This window comes from Phyllobates terribilis, unplaced genomic scaffold (genome assembly GCF_046119375.1).
Source record: "Phyllobates terribilis strain yellow unplaced genomic scaffold, ASM4611937v1 Scaffold_12__6_contigs__length_324123572, whole genome shotgun sequence".
Lineage (NCBI taxonomy): Eukaryota > Metazoa > Chordata > Amphibia > Anura > Dendrobatidae > Phyllobates > Phyllobates terribilis.
This window is the reverse complement of record NW_027362772.1, coordinates 62,041,786-62,061,875: the sequence shown is the minus strand read 5'-3', so window position 1 is coordinate 62,061,875 and position 20,090 is coordinate 62,041,786. Positions and strand designations below refer to the sequence as shown.

General features: G+C 44.2%; 1 protein-coding gene across 1 annotated transcript; it reads right to left on the bottom strand.

The window, feature by feature from the left end:
* Positions 1–259: 259 nt before the first annotated feature.
* LOC141173065 (guanylate-binding protein 7-like) lies at positions 260–18,288 on the bottom strand. Its single transcript, XM_073657702.1, has 10 exons — positions 18,081–18,288; positions 12,802–12,929; positions 12,569–12,678; positions 10,255–10,442; positions 9,092–9,334; positions 3,322–3,605; positions 1,655–1,867; positions 1,374–1,476; positions 761–954; positions 260–364 (listed from the first exon to the last, which is right to left on the bottom strand). Exons 1-10 carry the CDS (start codon positions 18,271–18,273, stop codon positions 260–262), a joined length of 1,761 nt encoding a protein of 586 aa, XP_073513803.1. The 5' UTR covers positions 18,274–18,288.
* Positions 18,289–20,090: the final 1,802 nt, after the last annotated feature.

The window sequence follows — 20,090 nt, the reverse complement described above, 5'->3', positions numbered from 1 at the left end:
GACTTTTTTTTATAATAAGTAAATCAAAATGAGTCTGTTATTTTACATCACAGAAAATGCAGTCCACCAATCCTTGTCCTATAGGGAACAGTGTCAGAAACATTCAAGATCATTTTTCTCTTTTTTAGCAATGCAGGATGAGGACCAGTCTCTTTCGTTGTCAAAGTACTGAAAAATATAGGTCTATTGGCTTTTAGAATAGAGGTCCTCCACTTTAATATTTTGAACTTTAACTAAGGGATTTTATTTTTTTATAATTTCACATTACATTACATCCGCTTTTTGAGTTCTCTTCCTGCAATGTTTTAATTTCTTTTTGCAGGTCTGACATTTGATTTTGCAAATGAATCATCATTTCTTGCTCCTAAAATTGGGAAAAAAGGGGCAAAGATTTAGCAACACAATAAATTTAAAATACATGGGTATGTAAAATATTGATTCATTGAGAGGATATTTAAGAAAACTTTTAATCACTCCCAAATACCCAACTTTTGCATGCAATAGAGCCCTCAAATTTTTCCAGGAATCTTGTAGACATTGTTGGACTTTGTAGAGTTTAGATTTTAACTACACCAGGAACTTGAGGAAGCTCCAAGGTCATTGCTGAGATTTTTGGTGGAAGCATCATTAGAAGCCATTATACTCATTATGGATTAATCAGCCACCAGAAGAGAAAATACAAAAATATTGTTATTTTGTGAATTGCATGCACCAGAAAGGACAGTTTGGGGAAATCCACCTGAGCTTTACAATACTTTACCTTGAGCTTCCGGGCTAAGACCAATTCATTTTGCTGAACTATCATCTTTCTTTCTTGTTCCATCTTGTCCATGAGCATTGTCTTATGCTGCTCAAAACTTCTTTCTTGATCTTCCTTGCATTGTTGCAGATTTCTGGCATTTTGCTCCATAATTTGTTTTTCTCTAACTGCATTTTCAGCTTGAGCGCGTTCCTCTAAAACAGGAACAAGTGAGCAATTACCAATCAACATTACTAAACACAGACAGTAGATCACAATGCCAGGAATCCCACCAGATCTGAGAAAGAAGGACGTTCAGGTCTGATTTTCTAGTGTGGATTTTTTTAGTCTTTCCTGCACAGTGATGCTTTATAGTGTCCTGAAACAGTCAAGTAAACGGTTGTGCAGTAGATTGCTACAGCACAACAGTGCTCCAAATCAAGTAACTGTTGTGCAGCTGAACCCTGCAGCAAATCAGCACTCCAGGGCCTCCCACTTTAGCACAACTCTGTAGGATACAGTCAACCAATAAGATCATATTTTGCCCAGTATTTGGTTCCAGACACATCAGTTGATCAACTATTGCATCAATGTCTATGACATTCACAGCTGTCACTACGTCTGCCCGTCTCACCTGCTAGTTGTCTCTCCTTCTCAGTCAGGGTCTCATCTGCTTTAATGATGGCAGCTTCAATGTCCTTCTTCTCAGTGATATACTTCTGCATCACTTCAAAAGACTATGGTATTGAAAGGTGAAATTGGTTACATGGTGGATAGGGTCAGCTGACTTGATGAAATACCAATTTATTTTTATTTTTCAAAACGTGTAAAGATGCAATTGAATGGGTTTTCCCATCATGGGTCCTAAACCACTTTAATAAACATTTTTTATACTTTTGACTTAACAAAACTCACCTTTATACCTTTTCCAGGTCTTGTGTTATAAGCTTCTATAACCTTAAGCTTCTCCATTAAATACAGTTTGTGTCCTCCAGGTATGAAATATTTCCCCTCAGTTATGTCACTCTCCATAGTGTCACTGAGCTCTTGGAGAAGTTTCCTGCAAAAATCTCTTGATGCCTTTTCATTCTTTGTAGAATATTCACTCATTTCATCATCGATTAATCCCTGGTTTAAAAAGGGGACTTTAAAATTCCCAAATACAATGGAAACTAACAAGTGAGGTGTATAGTAAACATGGCCATATACATGAGATCAGTTCATTCAGCATACTGCTATCTTTCCAACTCCCCCATAAAGATGAGCACTCATTTTGACTTTGTGTTTATTTTCAAAGGGGAGAGAAGAGAGCCCCTGGTAGTTACATTGGACAGCAGCTCATCTTTTTTTTAGATTGGACTTTGAAATGACATCTACTTGATCCTGCTCTTCTATTGAGAAGGAGTCAGTATGGGAAGCATTGGAAAGTCCAGTCCTGCCAAAATCAACAGGTTTGGATGACCACCAGCTAATAAGTATGGAGGTCTTAAGAGTTGGGTGAACCATTTGTATCAAGAAAATAAGTAATATTCCATATGGTCTTTAGTGTTATAAAAGTTTGAGTTAGACAAAACAGGGGAGTCCAGACTAACTGTAGAAGCATCCTGAAGCCAAGTCTACTCTCGTTAGATGAAATCTGACTGTTGATGAATTAGAATTGTATATCTTTTGTATCTTGATATATTTTGTTTTTCTATTGACCTTATCTTTTGATATCTCGTGAGAATTTGATACTGCTTTTTTGTATGTTTGTCTTTCACTTACAAGTGGGTGTCTAGAACTAATATATTAGTGATCTATCCATAAGAATGGTCTTCAATATCAGATTGGCAGGAGTCCAACACCTGGCATTCCCTACTAGTGATGAGCGAGCATGCTCTGATATTGAGTTTTCCAAGCATGCTCGGGTTTAGATAGAATAGCCGGCGTGCTAGAGTCAAATGCTCATGTACCTGCGGCCGCATGTATAGTGGCTCATATACAGCCGCTAAACATGTGGAGAATGCCTGTGTATAAGCCATGATATATGCGGCTGCGGGTACACGAGCATTTGACTCGAGCACGCCTGCTACTCTATCCGATCCCGAGCATGCTCTGATAACTATATCCAAGCATGCTCACTCATCACTAATCCCTACCAATAAATTGTTGCCTAATCCAGTAGTGGCCAGATGAAAATAATGTATGTAGCCAGAACAGCAGAGCTCAATATACTGCTTGGTGACAGCTTGTGGGTATTGGAGATCTACTCAAATGAATAAGCTGATCTCCAGCTATGACAGAAAGGAGGTCACTGTCCTAAAATGGGCATTGCCAATCTAGCTATTCATTTTCATGCAAAACATGGGCATGCCAAAATTCAAAATTTCTCATTGGTGATACAGCACAAAGATGATGCCAATAATGATATACTTAATAAAAGTTGTAAATAAAATAGAAAATTGATATCTGTAAATGTACAAATCAAAGATGAACCGGTTTTCTTGATCATTGCAACCAGTTTTCGATGAAGGAGCCTTGAGTTTCAGGAGTGTCATTTTTAAAGGTCCTCGACAAACTGGCAGGGGATTTCTTAATCTGACCTTCAACTTCCGTTGATATTTTTGATCTTTGTCATTGAGTGAACGTCCCATGAAGACTGCAATGGCCTCTTTCTCACATTCCATGTGCATGTTCAGGAACTCTTGTTGAGTCTCGGTTGGGAATTTTAGGACATGTTTTTCCATCTCACATTGATATTTGGACATTGCGTCTTGTAAAGCTCCGGTGTTTTCTATCTCTGCCAGAGCCAGGACCGCGTTCTCCATGCAGGGGACTGTTCCGCTCTGAATTGCCGTCACATATGAGGACGCAAGAACAGCCAACACTGAGATACACAAACCAGATTAGATTCCTATATTTAGCATTATATAAGACCATCATGTTATTTCTTTGGTAATTAATCCCCATTTGTGTATTCTTTAGAATATGGCAACATAGTGCTAAAAAACAAAACATTTGTTCACATAAGTTCAAGGTTGTTAGAATAATGCTTATTATTGGATATTGCATCAACTATTTACTACTGTTTAATAGTGCATGAGGTTCTGTCTCCAGCAATAGTGTTATATTTCCAAAAGGTTGTGGGCCCAGAGACCCAGAAACCCAAAAACCCAGAGACCAGCAGTGTACCAAGTAGTAAAGATGGCCACCAGCAGCAACTCTGAAGTTCACAGTGCCAAATTTGACTAACCAGAACTACCAATCCTGGAAATTCAAGGTAAAGATGCTGCTGCCTAGAGAAAGTATGTGGAAATACACACAGGAGTCTAGACCTGACCCATCACCAGAAGACTGTGTAGAGAAGGATCAAAAAGCACAGAGCATTATCTCCCTCAATATAGATTATCAAATTGTGCATTTATGTAAGTGTGAAACTGCTAAGGAAATGTGGGAACAGCTGCAGAAAGTGCATAAAAGGATAAATATCAACAATAAGCCATATTTAATGAGAAAGCTGTATCAGTCCAAGCTAAATAAGGGCTAAGATATGCAGGATCAGAAAATACTTTATAAATCATGGAGCACCTGTGGGGCATTGGGGAAGATCTGAAGGATTTCCCTGTTATTGTACTACTGCTAAGTCTACCAGAAAGCTATGACATACACTTGTAACTGCACTAGATGTGCTTCCAGATTATCAGCTTACATTGAAGTATGTCAGAGGAAAGCTTGTAGAGGAGTATAAGCGAAAGAAAAAGTGTAAGCAGCAGTGGGTTATCCAAAGCAGAATCTGCTTTAAAAACCAAAGATCTACCCAAAAATAAAAGTAATTTGAAAGAAACAAGTGTTTTGCCTGCAAGAAATCAGGGCACCTAAAGGCTGACTGCAGAGTCTAGAAAGCTAGAATGAATCAGCTAAAAAAGCAAAATGATCAAAGGGTGAAAAGTGTCATTGCTGAAGAATATGACACTTCAAGTACTAAAACTGTTTACTGTTAATGCAAGTACATGAAAGCAAGCATGGTGTGTAGACTCTGGGGCAGCTAATCATATGACCAATGACAAACTTCTGTAACCTTGACCAAAGTCAGAGAAAGTGATCTTGGCTAATGGTCAGTATATAAATTCAGAGGGACTAGGAGATTGTTACATTGTCTCCCCAACACAAAGCAGAAAGATCCCAGTAAAGGACGTGCTCCATGTCGCTAGTCTTGAAAGCAATCTTATCGGTGAAGAAACTCACAAGGAAATGAAGTTGCATTTAAAGAGGACAGCTGTATCATTTCAAAAGAAGGTCAAACACAAGCAGAAGGGAAAATCAAAGATCAGTTGTACCAGCTAAAATGCAAGTAAAGTGTATACATTGCTAAACATGAACAAGACAAGAATTGTATCCATGTATAGCACAGGCATTTTGTAGAGACTAAGAAGCATTAAGAAAGTTTGTTCAAAAACAACTTGCTGATGGTATTACAGTCGATCTATGTAATCAAACCATGAAATGTACTAACTGTCAAAGGGAAAAGGTCAAGAAAATCCTCCCTAAGAATAGTACTACAAAATCAGAACAGGTTCTGGAAATACACACAGATGTTGTGGTCCAATGAGTACTCAAACTCCTAGAATGATGATATTTTCTCACATTCATTGATTATTCAAAATACACAGTTATCTTCTTCACAGCAAAGATGAAGTTTTAGAGAAACTTGAAATGTATCTCCAAGTATAGAACATTTTTGGAGAATGCATAAATTCTGTGTGCAGATAATGGAATGGAATATACAAGTAATGAGAAAGCATTTTAAGTAAAAATGGAATAGTGTTTCAGACTGCTGTACGATACAACCATGAACAAAATGGTGTAGCGGAAAGGAGTAACAGGACACTGTGAAAGTGGAAGTATGTTACTTGACTCAGATTTGCCAACATATGGGGTAAAGCAATCATGACAGCTTGCCATCTTCAAAACAGTACCAAGTAAACCTACATTTGAGCAATGGAACAGCAAAAGGCCGAAACTACAACACAAGAATATTCAGAAGTATTTGTACACATTCCTAAAGAAAAAAGTATGAAGTGAGAATCTCATGCAATAGAAGGTTTCCTGGTGGGCTACAGTGAAACCCAGGAAGGATATAGAATCCCGCACCCACAAACAAGGTAACAATAAGCAGAGATGTAATGATTGATGAGAACTTCATGTCGCTCAAGTTTCATGAAATGACACCAGTAGTCCAGCTGAAGCAACAACAATCTCTGCCATAATTTCAAGACAACAAGAAAAAGGGTGTAGAAGTTTGGTTAGGTTCTTCAACCACTTAAGCAGCAACATCAAAATCAGGTGAACCTGAAGTAAAGAGATTGTCGAAATCAAACAAGGGTATACCAGCTAAGCGTCTATCCTACTTTGTCAAAACAATGCACGAGTCAGAGCCAGTCATGGGATGAGATGCAACTACCTGTCCAAGAAAAACTGAAATTAATGCTGCTAATGAGGAAACAAAGTCCAGTCAACTTAAAACTTGGAAACAAACTACCACAAGGCAAGAAAACAATCAAATGTAAATGTGTTTTTAAGACTAAGTATGGCACTGAAGGCAAGGGTCACAGATTTAAAGCAAGATTAGTCATAAAAGGATATTCTTAGAAATATGGTGATTATGATGCCACATTTTCTCCAGTTGCTAAGCAGACTACATTCAGGACTCTAATGGCTATAGCTGCTGTACAAAAGATGTTTGTCAGACATTTGGACATCAAAACTGCCTTTTGAAATGGTGACCTTGAAGAGGACTTGTACATGATTTAACTGAGGGTTATATCAAAGAGGGCAACAAGAGTCTTGTTTGCAAACTACAAAAATCTCTATGGTATTAAGCAATCGGCAAGAGCATGGAACACCAACATGAACAGTCTTATTGGAAGAAGGATTTAAAAAGAGGTTAAGCAGATCAGTGCTCATACACAAAATGCATATTCTCTTATAGGTTGAAGTGGTTATGGTTCATCAAGAGGAAACAAATTGCAACAATGACAAATTCTGAATTAGCATTTTGAAATTAAAGACCTTGGAAATCTGACATTATCTAGGAATCCAGGTCCAAAGAGAAGATGGAAGCTTTCTTCTAAACCAAAGTGCAAAAATCAGCTCAATTCTGAATCAGTTTGGAATGTCAGAAGCCAAAGGTAAATCAACCTTAATGGAAGCATTCTACTTAAAGTTGGAATGAGACAATCTGTTACCCAACAATGAGAAATACAGGTAGTGGGGGCACTTCTACAACCCCTGGCAAAAATTATGGAATCACCGAGCTCGAAGGATGTTCATTTAGTTTAATGTTGTTGAAAAAAAGCAGATCAGACATGGCACAAAACTAAAGTAATTTCAAATGGCAACTTTAGGGCTTTAATACTAAAAGAAATCAAAATTAAAAATGTGGTACTCCGTAAGGGTAATTTTTTTCAGACCAAGCAGAGGGAAAAACTTATGGAATCACTAAATTGAGGAAAAAATTATGGAATCACCCTGTAAATTTTCAGTTCCAAAACTAACACCTGCATTAAATTAGATCTGCTTGTTAGTCTGCATATAAATAGGAGTGATTACTCCTTGGAGCGCTGTTGCACCAGGTGGACTGACATGAATCATGGCTCCAACATGAGAGAAGTCACTTGAAACAAAGGAGAGAATTATCAAAGTCTTAAAAGAAGGTAAATCATCACGCAGTGTTGCAAAAGATGTCGGTTGTTCACAGTCAGCTGTGTCTAAAATCTGGACCAAATACAAACATGGGAAGGTTGTTAAAGGCAAACATACTGGTAGACCAAACAAGGCAAAGCGTCAAGACCGTAAACTTAAAGCAATATGTCTCCAAAACAGGAAATGCACAACAAAACAAATGAGAAACGAATGGGAGGAAACTGGAGTCAATGTCTGTGACCGAACTGTAAGAAACCGCCTAAAGGAAATGGGATACATACAGAAAAGCTAAACATAAGCCATCATTAACACCTAAACAGATAAAAACAAGGTTACAATTGGCTAAGGAAAAGCAATCGTGGATTGTGGATGACTGGATGAAAGTCATTCAGTGATGAATCGCAAATCTGCATTGGGCAAGGTGATGATGTTGGAACTTTTGTTTGGTGCCGTTCCAATGAGATTTATAAAGATGACTGCATGAAGAGAACATGTAAATTTCCACAGTCATTGATGATATGGGGCTGCATGTCAGGTAAAGGCACTGGGGTGATGGCTGTCATTACATCTTCAATAAATGCCCAAGTTTACATTGATATTTTGGACAGTTTTCTTATCCCATCAATTGAAAGGATGTTTGGGGATGATGACAACATCATTTTTCAAGATGATAATGCATCCTGCCATAGAGCAAAAACTGAAAACATTTCTTGAAAGAAGACACAAGGTCAATGTCATGGCCTGCAAATAGTCCGGGTCTCAATCCAATTGAAAATATTTGATGGAAGTTGAAGAAAATCGTCCATGACAAGGCTCCAACCTGCAAAGCTGATCTGGCAACAGCAATAAGATAAAGTTGGAGCCAGATTGATGAAGAGTACTGTTTGTCACTCATTAAGTCCATGCCTCAGACTGCAAGCTGTTATTAAAGCCAGAGGTGGTGCAACAAAATACTAGTGATGTATTGGAGTGTTTTATGTGTTTGTTTTTCATGACTCCATATTTTTTTCCTCAGAATTGAGTGATTCCATATTTTTTTCCCTCTGCTTGGTCTGAAAAAAATTACCCTTACTGAGTACCACATTTTTTATCTTGATTTCTTTTAGTGTTTCTTAAAGCCCTAAAGTTGCCATTTGAAATGACTTTAGTTTTGTGCCATGTCTGTGTTCTGTTTTTTTCAACATTTAGACAATACAGAGATTAATCTGCTGCCAACATATATATCTGTATCTTTATGCCATAAAAGGAGGGGGCACCAGATATTTCTTGTACAGGGGCCTAAAGCGGTGAGTGTCCACCCCTGGATTAGAGGCTCCACCTCACCCAGTGAGCCCACTGTGTAACAGCTCTTGCTATAGTCCAATAACTTGCCTTTCCTAAAGTAACCCCCCCCCCCTCTGTTATCCCTGTAGGCAATTTGATGGACCAAAGAAAGCAAATCAGCCTCCCCCCAATCCTGCAGTTTTTTTTCAGCACCTCTACATCTGGAAACTGATTAACTTGACAACAGGCTGCAAGTTTGCAAGATGGACAGGTACCACTTAGTGGATAGCAGTTTCTACTAGCTTTGGGGGGCAAAACTACAAGTAAAATGATTATCAACTTGAATGTTTATCACAATCCAATAAGATTAAGTTGTATGGAACTATAGTCCACATGTATGTAACTTACTTCTCCCAGTTACTTCAGCTCCTCCAGCCAGGGATTTAGCACGACTGTGATGTATCATGTAACTGTAGAATCTTGTAGTTTGTTCCACAAACTCTTCTTCCAACTCACACTCTTCTAATTCTTCTAAAATCTGAAGTTGTTTCTTTGATCCCGGCCGGTCAAATACAAAACATTTGTGTTCGTGAAAAAAGTGCAGAATGCAGTCTCGGGATAAATTAAAAGTTTTGCTTTTTTCGTCAGTACCTTGAAGAGATAAATCAGTGTAGATCATTAAGTCACCCCAGATAAGCTGTGAAGCCTGCCAACAAGCTTTTCAAGAGTGGCCTCCTATGGTAGCCACACACTGGACACCAGGTAGGTCACAGTATCACTGAGACTTGGTACAGGAGTGAGGACCTTATGACTAGATGTCAATATCTGGCCAATAACCATGGCATCATCACTTGAGTAGAGTTAAAATCGGACCACTTGGCATAGATGGAATGGACACAATTGACACTTTAATATCCATTTAGAAAGTTGATTAAAAGTATTGTTATTGTACATTATTGAATAAGACCCAATTTTAATCGGTCTAGAGAGGAGCTGATCAAAGTGCAGCACACTGGCCACATCAACCCTCTGGCTGTTCCAGTCTGGCCTGAGACAGCCGTCGGGTTGAAAACAGTGGCCCTTGCACCGCACCATGTCCTCACTGCCGCCTGTCCCCCGATATCAAGGCCATCTACATCTTCAGGATACAGACAATGGGGAATGCATTGGTAGAGCACAGAGCAGTCAGCGTATGGGACAGTAGACGCGCCAACATCATTTCATCGCATGTGCTGTATGGAGAGTCAATGCATTTTTCTTTATGTGTATGGGATGTTTGCATGTATTTAGAAGGCTATGTGGGAACCCTTTTTTGTATATAGGAGGCTATGTGGGGGCCCATATCATACATAGGAAGCTACGTAGGGGATCATTGTATATAGAAGCCATCTGGGGGCTGATACTGTATTTAGGAGGCTATATGAGGGCTCACACTGTATATATGTGGATATGTGAGGGCTCACTATAAAGGTGGCTACAGATATGTTAACTACATGCAAAAAGTCTTTATTTCCCATCCCATCTCCTCCAGTGTAAAAAAATTAGTTTTGTAACACTACAAGTTCTATTACCTTTCTTGAGCTCCAGAGAAGACATCAGATATTCATCTTCTGTTATTGCTTTTCCATTCTTCTCCAGTGTCAGAGTGAAGTCTCGGACGCACCAGGTAAAAGATGGCATGTACCTCTTGTATTCCCCGGTATGGTCTTCCTCAGTAGTTGATTTCAGCTTGATCAGTTTTGTCAGTTCAGTTACGTAACAGGGAGACGGTGCGGTTAAGGAAAATGTGACTGGGTGATCAATTTAGTAAAAAAATTAAAAACCTCAGACCAGGTGCCGGAAGCCGCAGGCAGCCGGGCCCAGGTGCCGGAAGCCGCAGGCAGCCGGGCCCAGGTGCCGGAAGCCGCAGGCAGCCGGGCCCAGGTGCCGGAAGCCGCAGGCAGCCGGGCCCAGGTGCCGGAAGCCGCAGGCAGCCGGGCCCAGGTGCCGGAAGCCGCAGGCAGCCGGGCCCAGGTGCCGGAAGCCGCAGGCAGCCGGGCCCAGGTGCCGGAAGCCGCAGGCAGCCGGGCCCAGGTGCCGGAAGCCGCAGGCAGCCGGGCCCAGGTGCCGGAAGCCGCAGGCAGCCGGGCCCAGGTGCCGGAAGCCGCAGGCAGCCGGGCCCAGGTGCCGGAAGCCGCAGGCAGCCGGGCCCAGGTGCCGGAAGCCGCAGGCAGCCGGGCCCAGGTGCCGGAAGCCGCAGGCAGCCGGGCCCAGGTGCCGGAAGCCGCAGGCAGCCGGGCCCAGGTGCCGGAAGCCGCAGGCAGCCGGGCCCAGGTGCCGGAAGCCGCAGGCAGCCGGGCCCAGGTGCCGGAAGCCGCAGGCAGCCGGGCCCAGGTGCCGGAAGCCGCAGGCAGCCGGGCCCAGGTGCCGGAAGCCGCAGGCAGCCGGGCCCAGGTGCCGGAAGCCGCAGGCAGCCGGGCCCAGGTGCCGGAAGCCGCAGGCAGCCGGGCCCAGGTGCCGGAAGCCGCAGGCAGCCGGGCCCAGGTGCCGGAAGCCGCAGGCAGCCGGGCCCAGGTGCCGGAAACCGCAGGCAGCCGGGCCCAGGTGCCGGAAACCGCAGGCAGCCGGGCCCAGGTGCCGGAAACCGCAGGCAGCCGGGCCCAGGTGCCGGAAACCGCAGGCAGCCGGGCCCAGGTGCCGGAAACCGCAGGCAGCCGGGCCCAGGTGCCGGAAACCGCAGGCAGCCGGGCCCAGGTGCCGGAAACCGCAGGCAGCCGGGCCCAGGTGCCGGAAACCGCAGGCAGCCGGGCCCAGGTGCCGGAAACCGCAGGCAGCCGGGCCCAGGTGCCGGAAACCGCAGGCAGCCGGGCCCAGGTGCCGGAAACCGCAGGCAGCCGGGCCCAGGTGCCGGAAACCGCAGGCAGCCGGGCCCAGGTGCCGGAAGCCGCAGGCAGCCGGCGGCCGCCCAGACAAACTAAAGGTCTTTATGCCAAGACCCAGTTGTGTGTCTTGGTGAACCTTTTATAGACCCAGGCAGAGGATCCCATGGGATCACATTGGGCCATCTCAAAGCCTGACGTGGTGGACAGCAGTATAGCAGACCGTAGTGATGGAAGCAAAGCCCGGATCTGGGACAGGAGCGCAACACTAATTGTAAAAACTGATTCTCTCCACCCTCCTGTTCTTCAATTTCAGACTATGCAAATACCAAGAAGCATGTTGCTCGTGCTGTGAGCCAGATCGAACAAAACGCACTACCAGGTCATGCAGTGTCTCTGCACTTGTCTCCCCATCAAGCTCAACTAGGACATCATTGGTTGTTGATTACTTAGGAGCTGCCAGCAGAGGATCTTAACTATTTCCTCAAGTGCATTCAGCAGCAGAACCTTCTTCAGATGGCCATTAATAACCTCACTTGATAGCAGTCGAGGCTGGAAGTACGGGGATTTCTGCACATTGCTTATATGCTCCCCACACTTTAAAGGACCCGTCACTTGCCATAATTATGTATTTTTATATGTGTTGTAAATGCTGCTGATCTGAAACTCACATTTTTGTTTTGTTCCTGCACCTCTACATTCTTAAGTTATGGCCTTCTTTTCCAAGTATATAAATCTAGTCTTGTTCTCCAAGAAAAACTCTTTTCTGTGGGTGTCTTATTGAGGATCACGATCACTTGGATAACAAGATAAGATTTATTAATATAGAAGAGCGGGCCATAACAAAAGGTGCAGGAACAAAAGACACCTCCAGATTCAGGAGAAAAGCAACATGTACACCAGGTAAAGATAAATATATATATATATATATATATATATATATATATATACACAACTTCTCTTTATAGCAAGTGAGGTAGTCTTTAAAGTCAGATAATATGTTCCTAAAGAAGAGTATTTCAGATACTGCAGCTGATCCATAGACTGTTGATCGATAGTCCCCAAACTATTAAACACCAAGGAGCTGCTCAACATGACGGCCAAGGAGAAGATCCAGGCATCGTTCTTACAGTCGCCCTGAAGAACAAGAAGAGGAAGAGTTTACTGCTGATCCGCAACACCAGACAGGGAAGGGGGCGACAGAGGAGGAGACTGAGCAATGTCTGACCGATAGGAGACAAGACAGAGGCTGTCACTCACCTTCTCCACATCCCCGAGTCCCTCTGTGTCCAGGAGAACAAGTGTTTGTCCGGAATTCTGAGGGTGAGGAACGCACCACATCCAGATCCCTTTAGTTTCTGACTGGATGGTGGATCCCAGAGGAAAACCTGCAGAGATTTATACCGAAACAAATTACAGCGCAAATCAGCAAGGCAAACTATTAATACCACTAGGGGTGGATTAAGAGTAGCAAGGGCCCCGTCCAGTTTAGAAGGCGTGCCCCCCCCACATACACACACACACACACCGGATGTATCACGTGACATGTCACATGATCCCCTGTGATAGATCATGTGATAGTTGAAGTGAAATTAATTTGGCACAATATTAATTATAATAATTTTTTTTAGGCTGTGTGCCCACTATGCGTTTTTTAAGCGTTTCCGCAGCGGCAATTCCTCTGCAGAAATGCTTAAAAACACTTGGTAGAAGGTCTGCCATGTTCACCAATGATAATCCGCATGTGCTGTGCACATGCTGCGGAAATTTCCTCTGCGGATTATCATTGCGGAAAAATCCGCAGCACAACCAATTATTTTGCGGAAGCGCGGCGCTTTCGCCGCCACTGACTTGCATTGGAACACATGGAATCCGCATCACTGCATCTGTACATGCAGAATCCATGCGTTTCAATGTGCAGATGGTACCCGGGTTTGGAGAAGAGGAGACTCTCCTCCAGACTCGGGTACCATAGAACCTGTAAAAAAAGAATAAAATAAAAAATAAATATTATACTTGCCTTCTGATGGCCCCCGGTGTCTTTATCCAATGCGTCCTGGCTTGCCGGCAGCTCGCGATGGTCTGAAAAGGACCTGCCGTGACGTCATTTGGTCATGTGACGGGTCATGCGACCGTTGACGTCGGCAGGCCATCAGAAGGTAAGTATATATCTATTTTTTACCATTCTTTTACGGTCACACTATATAAATCCATGCTGGTTGCATGGATTTATATAGTGTGACCAAGTTGTCAAGCACTTTTCAAGTGATGCTAAAATCGCTTGGAAAGCGCTTGTCAACCCGCATGCGCAAATGCATGTGAAGAACGCTTCACATCCGCAAGTCCCTGGCAGGAAAAACGCATGCACAATCCGCATGCACAATCCGCATGCACAATCCGCATGCACAATCCGCATGCACAATCCGCATGCACAATCCGCATGCACAATCCGCATGCACAATCCGCATGCACAATCCGCATGCGTTTTTTCTGCCAGGGAGATGCAGAAACGCTCAAAAAAAATCCGGAGCATTTCTGCATCGTGGGCACATAGCCTTACATTAATTGTATGACTCAATATTGAGCACACATAGCCATCTATACACAGCAGGAGGCCGCACAGTGCCATCTATACACAGCGGGAGGCCGCACGCAGTCACGCACACAAACATATACAGACATACATACACGCATAAACACATTTGAAACACAAAAATACATATAAACAGACATCACACAATGATATCTGCCTACACACACACTCACACACAGACTCTCCATCCCCCGGCTCTGCTCCAGTCCTGCTCTTTTCCAGTGCAGCACTGCAGGCCAGGCACGCACTGCGTGACGTCACAGTTAGGAGACACTGCCGCGCACAGGGCCGTGTCTCCTAGCAGTGACGCGGCCAGGCCAGCACAGGGAAGTTAACTGCAGCAGTGCTGGCCCGGCTGAATAAGAAGCAGCTGCCGTGCGCCGCTGCTGGGGGAGTGGTCCGGGGGCCCCCCCCGCCACTATCTGCCGGTATGTGCCGCGGTGCTGCACATATAATGAGGACAATCTGGCCATAGATGCCCCGGGCCCCCTGGAGGTTCAGGGCCCCGAGCTGTAGCCCAGATCGTCCTCATTATAATCCACCTATGAATACCACCACATCCAATGACTCCAGCAGAATAGTGAGTGCAGCTCTGGGGTATAACAGAATGTAACTCAGGATCAATACAGGATCAGTAATGTAATGCATGTACACAGTGATTGCACCAACAGAATAGTGAGTGCAGCTCTGGAGTATAATACAGGAGGTAACTCAGGATCAGTACAGGATCAGTAATGTATGTACACAGTGACTGCACAAGCAGAATAGTGAGTGCAGCTCTGGGGTATAATAATGAATGTAACTTAGGATCAGTACATTCTTTCACACTTTACACAACTGTCTTAGGTGTGTCAGAGGTGACAGTCGCCCTGCAGTTGGTTGCAGGCGATCTCTAAGTTTGGCATTACAGACATCTTAGAGGCTGGCTGTCTCTAGGACCCAGCAGCTACCTCCCTCTAGCTAATTAGCACCCTGGCCTGGGTGTATAAATACCTGGTGTGTCTGAGAGGGAGGTTCTGGCGATATTCATTACTACTTGTGAGGCTTTAACAAGTGCAGTCCTTCGTCCTCTCTGGAGCTTGAGGCAGTGTGCGCATTTGTTTGGAGCCATCTAAAGCTAAGCAATTCCCCCCTGTTTGTCTACCCTTGTTGTCTATAGAGTTTAGTGGAGATCGACTAGTGCTCATCTCCTCCCATCCCTAGCCATATTCCAGGGAAAGTCAGGGCAAGGCACACGTGCAGTGATTAGTGAAGAGGCAATGTAGGGATGGAAGTTGAGACAGGGTGACACTATACCAGACTAGGAGGTCTCCACTTCCCTTTTTCCCTCTTCGTTGTACTAAGTCTTTCCCACACCTTGCGTGACAATAAGTACATTTAGCGCGATGCTGCTGCAGGAAATTTGACATAATATTCACTGATTAGGATCAGAAATGTAAATTGTTAAGGATCACAGCCTGGGAAGTTGCGCAGATCTACTTGCTGTTACCTTTTTGTCACAAACAGCCCTCTGCTGCCCCCTATCGTCCGGACAATTATGCAATTGACAGACAACGGAGGAGGCCACAGGGTCTTTCCACTAAGGCCGGTTATTGGGAAACTAACAGTGAGTGTATAGTATATACACCTTCTATTCCAACACATGTAATATATAAATTACCCGGTACAATCACTGTTAACTCCATGATAACCAAATAACTACTTGCTGCCACCACCAGTTGTTATACAGGCAGATTGGATGCCTGATTTCTGGTAGCATATGGCTTTGGAGTGCGGTTACAGAACAAAAGTAACAACTATTAAGTTTTATATTTAATCCAGAATGAAAGGCACAGTTTATAAAAATATATATAAAATATTTTACAAAGGGGACAAAATATATAGTATAGACAATTACATAAAAAAACAAGATAAAAAAAAACTTGTTATGCTTGGCACAGATGGCTCAGCTTAGTGAAGGAGAGCACTTTGATTTTGAAACGTCCAGTGGACGAGAATCCTGCATACACTGATATGCATCTCTGCAGGAATCTGAGAGATACTGATATGTATGTCTCTGCAGCATTTAAGTTACAGCCACACCCCCTTGATGACCTCACGTGGGCTAGGTTGTCGGATGTTCTCAGCCCTTCAGTATTTAATGAAATTCCCAACTTATGAGATATCTTTGCCTTTGAAGATTACAGATGTTCGATATAGTTGCTATATTTTGTTATCAGGATTTTACCTTTCCATAGATAGAAAACATAACATGGCTGGTGTCAGCAATCTGTCTACTATTGATTTGGGGCTTATAGGCATGTGTCACAGTTCTGAAAAAATAGGCACCCTCTTCGATTAGTCTTGAAGTTGAAAATGTATGTCCCATCAATCTCTGACCTATACAAATCCCAATATTCATGACTTCTCTTCGGCTCCGAATCGACTGGCTGCAGATGTAAGGTTTCCTTTCAATTCAGGATGTGCTTCCTGGGGACTAAAGAGACTTCTCTATCTATGTGTAAACATATGTCCCTTTGTTATCTGGACCTCAAAAGATCTTAATTCGTTTTGTCACTTCTCGGCCATACATAATTTCCTCAATTTTCTATGTTAAGAATTTGGTTATATTACAAGGAGGCATATAGATTGTAAGTTTTCTCCCACTGTAATTCTGTGTGAGGAGAGGGGTGTGAATGCCCTTTCACAGGAATGTTTCGATTACATAAATGATTAATAATCCTCTCATATGCTGTGTGCCCACTATGCGTTTTTTAAGTGTTTCCGCAGCGGCAATTCCGCTGCAGAAACGCTTAAAAACGTTTGGTAGAAGCTCTGCCATGTTCCCCAATGATAATCCGCATGTGCTGTGCACATGCTGCGGAAATTTCCGCTGCGGATTATCATTGCGGAAAAATCCGCAGCACTACCAATTATTTTGCGGAATCGCGGCGTTTTAGCCGCCATTGACTTGCATTGGACTGCATGACATCCACATCACTGCATCTGCAAATGCAGATTCCATGGGTTTCAATGTGCGGATGGTACTCGGGTTTGGAGAAGAGGAGACTCTCCTCCGGACCCGGGTACCATAGTACCTGTAAAAAAAAAAAAAGAATAAAAAATATACATTATACTTACCTTCTGATGGCCCCCGGTGTCCTTAGTGATGCGTCCTGGCTTGCCGGCAGCTTGCGATGGTCTAAAAAGGATCTGCCATGAAGTCGGCGGCCGTGTGATCCGTCACATCACTAAATGACGTCATGTTTTGTCCTTTTAGTCCGCTGCGAGCCGCCGGGGAGCCAAGATGCATCGGATAAGGACACTCCCGGGTCCAGAGGAGAGTCTCCTCTTCTCCAAATCTGGGTACCATTCTTTTACGGTCACACTATATAAATCCATGCCGGTTACATGGATTTATATAGTGTAACCAAGTTGTCAAGCACTTTCCAAGTTAAGCTAAAATCGCTTGGAACTCACTTGACAACCCGCATGTGGAAATGCAAGTGAAGAACGCTTCACATCCGCATGTCCCTGGCAGGAAAACGCATGCACAATCCGCATGCACAATCCGCATGCACAATCCGCATGCACAATCCGCATGCACAATCCGCATGCGTTTTTTCTGCCAGGGAGATGCAGAAACAATCAGGAAAAATCCGGAGTATTACTGCATCAGGGGCACATAGCCTTAGAAGGAATTTCTGTACATGAAAATGATCCAGATTCTGATTACTTACAGGTGTTTTTCATGCAGACATGATCAGATCCATTAGTGGAGCAGTAGTAATGTTCATGTATGACCTAGTCTACAATAGACAATGAGTGGAGCAGTGGTCACTCATGCACACGGGAGACATGGAATCTCTGTACATGAGCGGTGCTCCCTCCTGATCAGTGACTGGAACCACCCGATCATACATTCTTCATATATAGGATATGTTTGGCGCTGGCCTTCATCACTCACCCGTTCTGCTCCCGGCCAGTTTGTTCATCAGATAAGATTTTCCTGTCCGGTATTTTCCTACGATTGCGATCACCACCACCGGCTGTGAGATTTCCAGAAGGATTTTCTCGGCTTCTTTATTGAGAACCAGCGTATTCCCATCAACATTTTCTATCAGGCAGATCGGCCGCGGCATAGGAAGGAGCGGAGCCATCGTCAGTGGTGTCCTTTGTCTAACAGAAGAAGAGAAAGATCAGTCATTATAGGACATTCGAGTAGTATAGTATACAGATGATAAAGGTGCCATTAATCACCGCGCTCCTCCATGAAAAAATGTATATATATGTCAGAGATGGATAATGTTCCCAGCATTTATTGGAGACTAAAAGCTATAAGACTGTTTCGTGGACGTCCCGTCCACTTCTTCAGGTACATAGCTCTGAGCCCCCTGGGGGGGCTCCTCACTTCCCAGGATAATATAGTAATTCTTTCAAGTTAGTTATATTCAGCCACTTTTAACCCCTGGTCTAACCTATTGCTTAAGGCTGAGATCACATGTTGCGGTCATGATACTTTTTTTTTGTTAAAGAAAAAACGTTGCAGTTATTCCATCATGGTAAAAGGTTGCATAGTTATTACCATGATTTACGTAAACGAAGGCAAAATGATGGCATAACAACTGGGTGGGGGGAGGGGGAGAAAAACACCTCTGCCGCAACATGTACATTCATCCTTAGAGTGCTGCAGTTTTGTTTTTAGTTTTTATTACTACATTCCAAAACTTGTAACTTTCTTATCACATCTATCCACTATTGTAAATGCAGCAAGAAAAAAAATTAACACTTCAGAATTTGGCACCCCCCCCCAACCCCCACAGAAGCAGCCGCGACACCCCCCACCCCCCACAGAAGCAGCCGCGACACCCCCCCCATCCCCCCCACAGAAGCAGCCACGACACCCCCCCATCCCCCCCACAGAAGCAGCCGCGACACCCCCCCATCCCCCCACAGAAGCAGCCGCGACACCCCCCCATCCCCCCACAGAAGCAGCCGCGACACCCCCCCATCCCCCCACAGAAGCAGCCGCGACACCCCCCCCATCCCCCCACAGAAGCAGCCGCGACACCCCCCCATCCCCCCACAGAAGCAGCCGCGACACCCCCCCATCCCCCCACAGAAGCAGCCGCTACACCCCCCCATCCCCCCACAGAAGCAGCCGCGACACCCCCCATCCCCCCACAGAAGCAGCCGCGACACCCCCCCATCCCCCCACAGAAGCAGCCGCGACACCTTAATTATTCATTACTGTGCAAACAAGGGATCTGATCAAAATATATCTAAAGAGCATTAAAAAACTACTACATAAAAGTAGCAGCATTTTCATTGTCAAACATTAGGCGGAGTACCGAAATGTAGAGTCATGGGTCACAAAACACATTCAATGAGGTATAACAAGGTTCAGCCCCTACATAGCTGTGACTCAATCTGTGGGTTTGGAGGAAACCCCTTGTAAGAACATGGAGAACATACAAGCTTATTGCAGATGTTCTCCTTGGTGGGATTTGAACCCAAGACCCCAGCATTGCAATGCCACAGTGCTAACCACTGAGCCGCCATGCCACAGTGCTAACCACTGAGCCGCCATGCCACAGTGCTAACCACTGAGCCGCCATGCCACAGTGCTAACCACTGAGCCGCCATGCCACAGTGCTAACCACTGAGCTGCCATGCCACAGTGCTAACCACTGAGCCGCCATGCCACAGTGCTAACCACTGAGCCGCCATGCCACAGTGCTAACCACTGAGCCGCCGTGCCCAGGTGTGCACTAAACCCTCATTATTGGCCACACCAGTCACCATTGGGAAAATATTTTTCCATATGAAAAAAAATTATAAATGGAGCAACATATAGCAAGAAAAGTAAAGAAATCAATCACAACTAAGGTGGATATTGCTGATTGATGAAGCCAAAGCACCAGTCTGCACCTGCGAGTCTGGGCTCAGCACGCTACTGGTGCGATTACAGCACTAC

Excerpts from the sequence above, each read along its gene's own strand:
- LOC141173065 (XM_073657702.1), bottom strand. The coding sequence starts at position 18,273 with ATGGCTCCGCTCCTTCCTATGCCGCGGCCGATCTGCCTGATAGAAAAT. Across the intron at positions 10,443-12,568 it reads CAGTCTATGGATCAGCTGCA|TTACGTAACTGAACTGACAA; the intron begins GTATCTGAAATA and ends ACCGTCTCCCTG. Across the intron at positions 9,335-10,254 it reads TTCTCTGGAGCTCAAGAAAG|GTACTGACGAAAAAAGCAAA; the intron begins GTAATAGAACTT and ends TATCTCTTCAAG.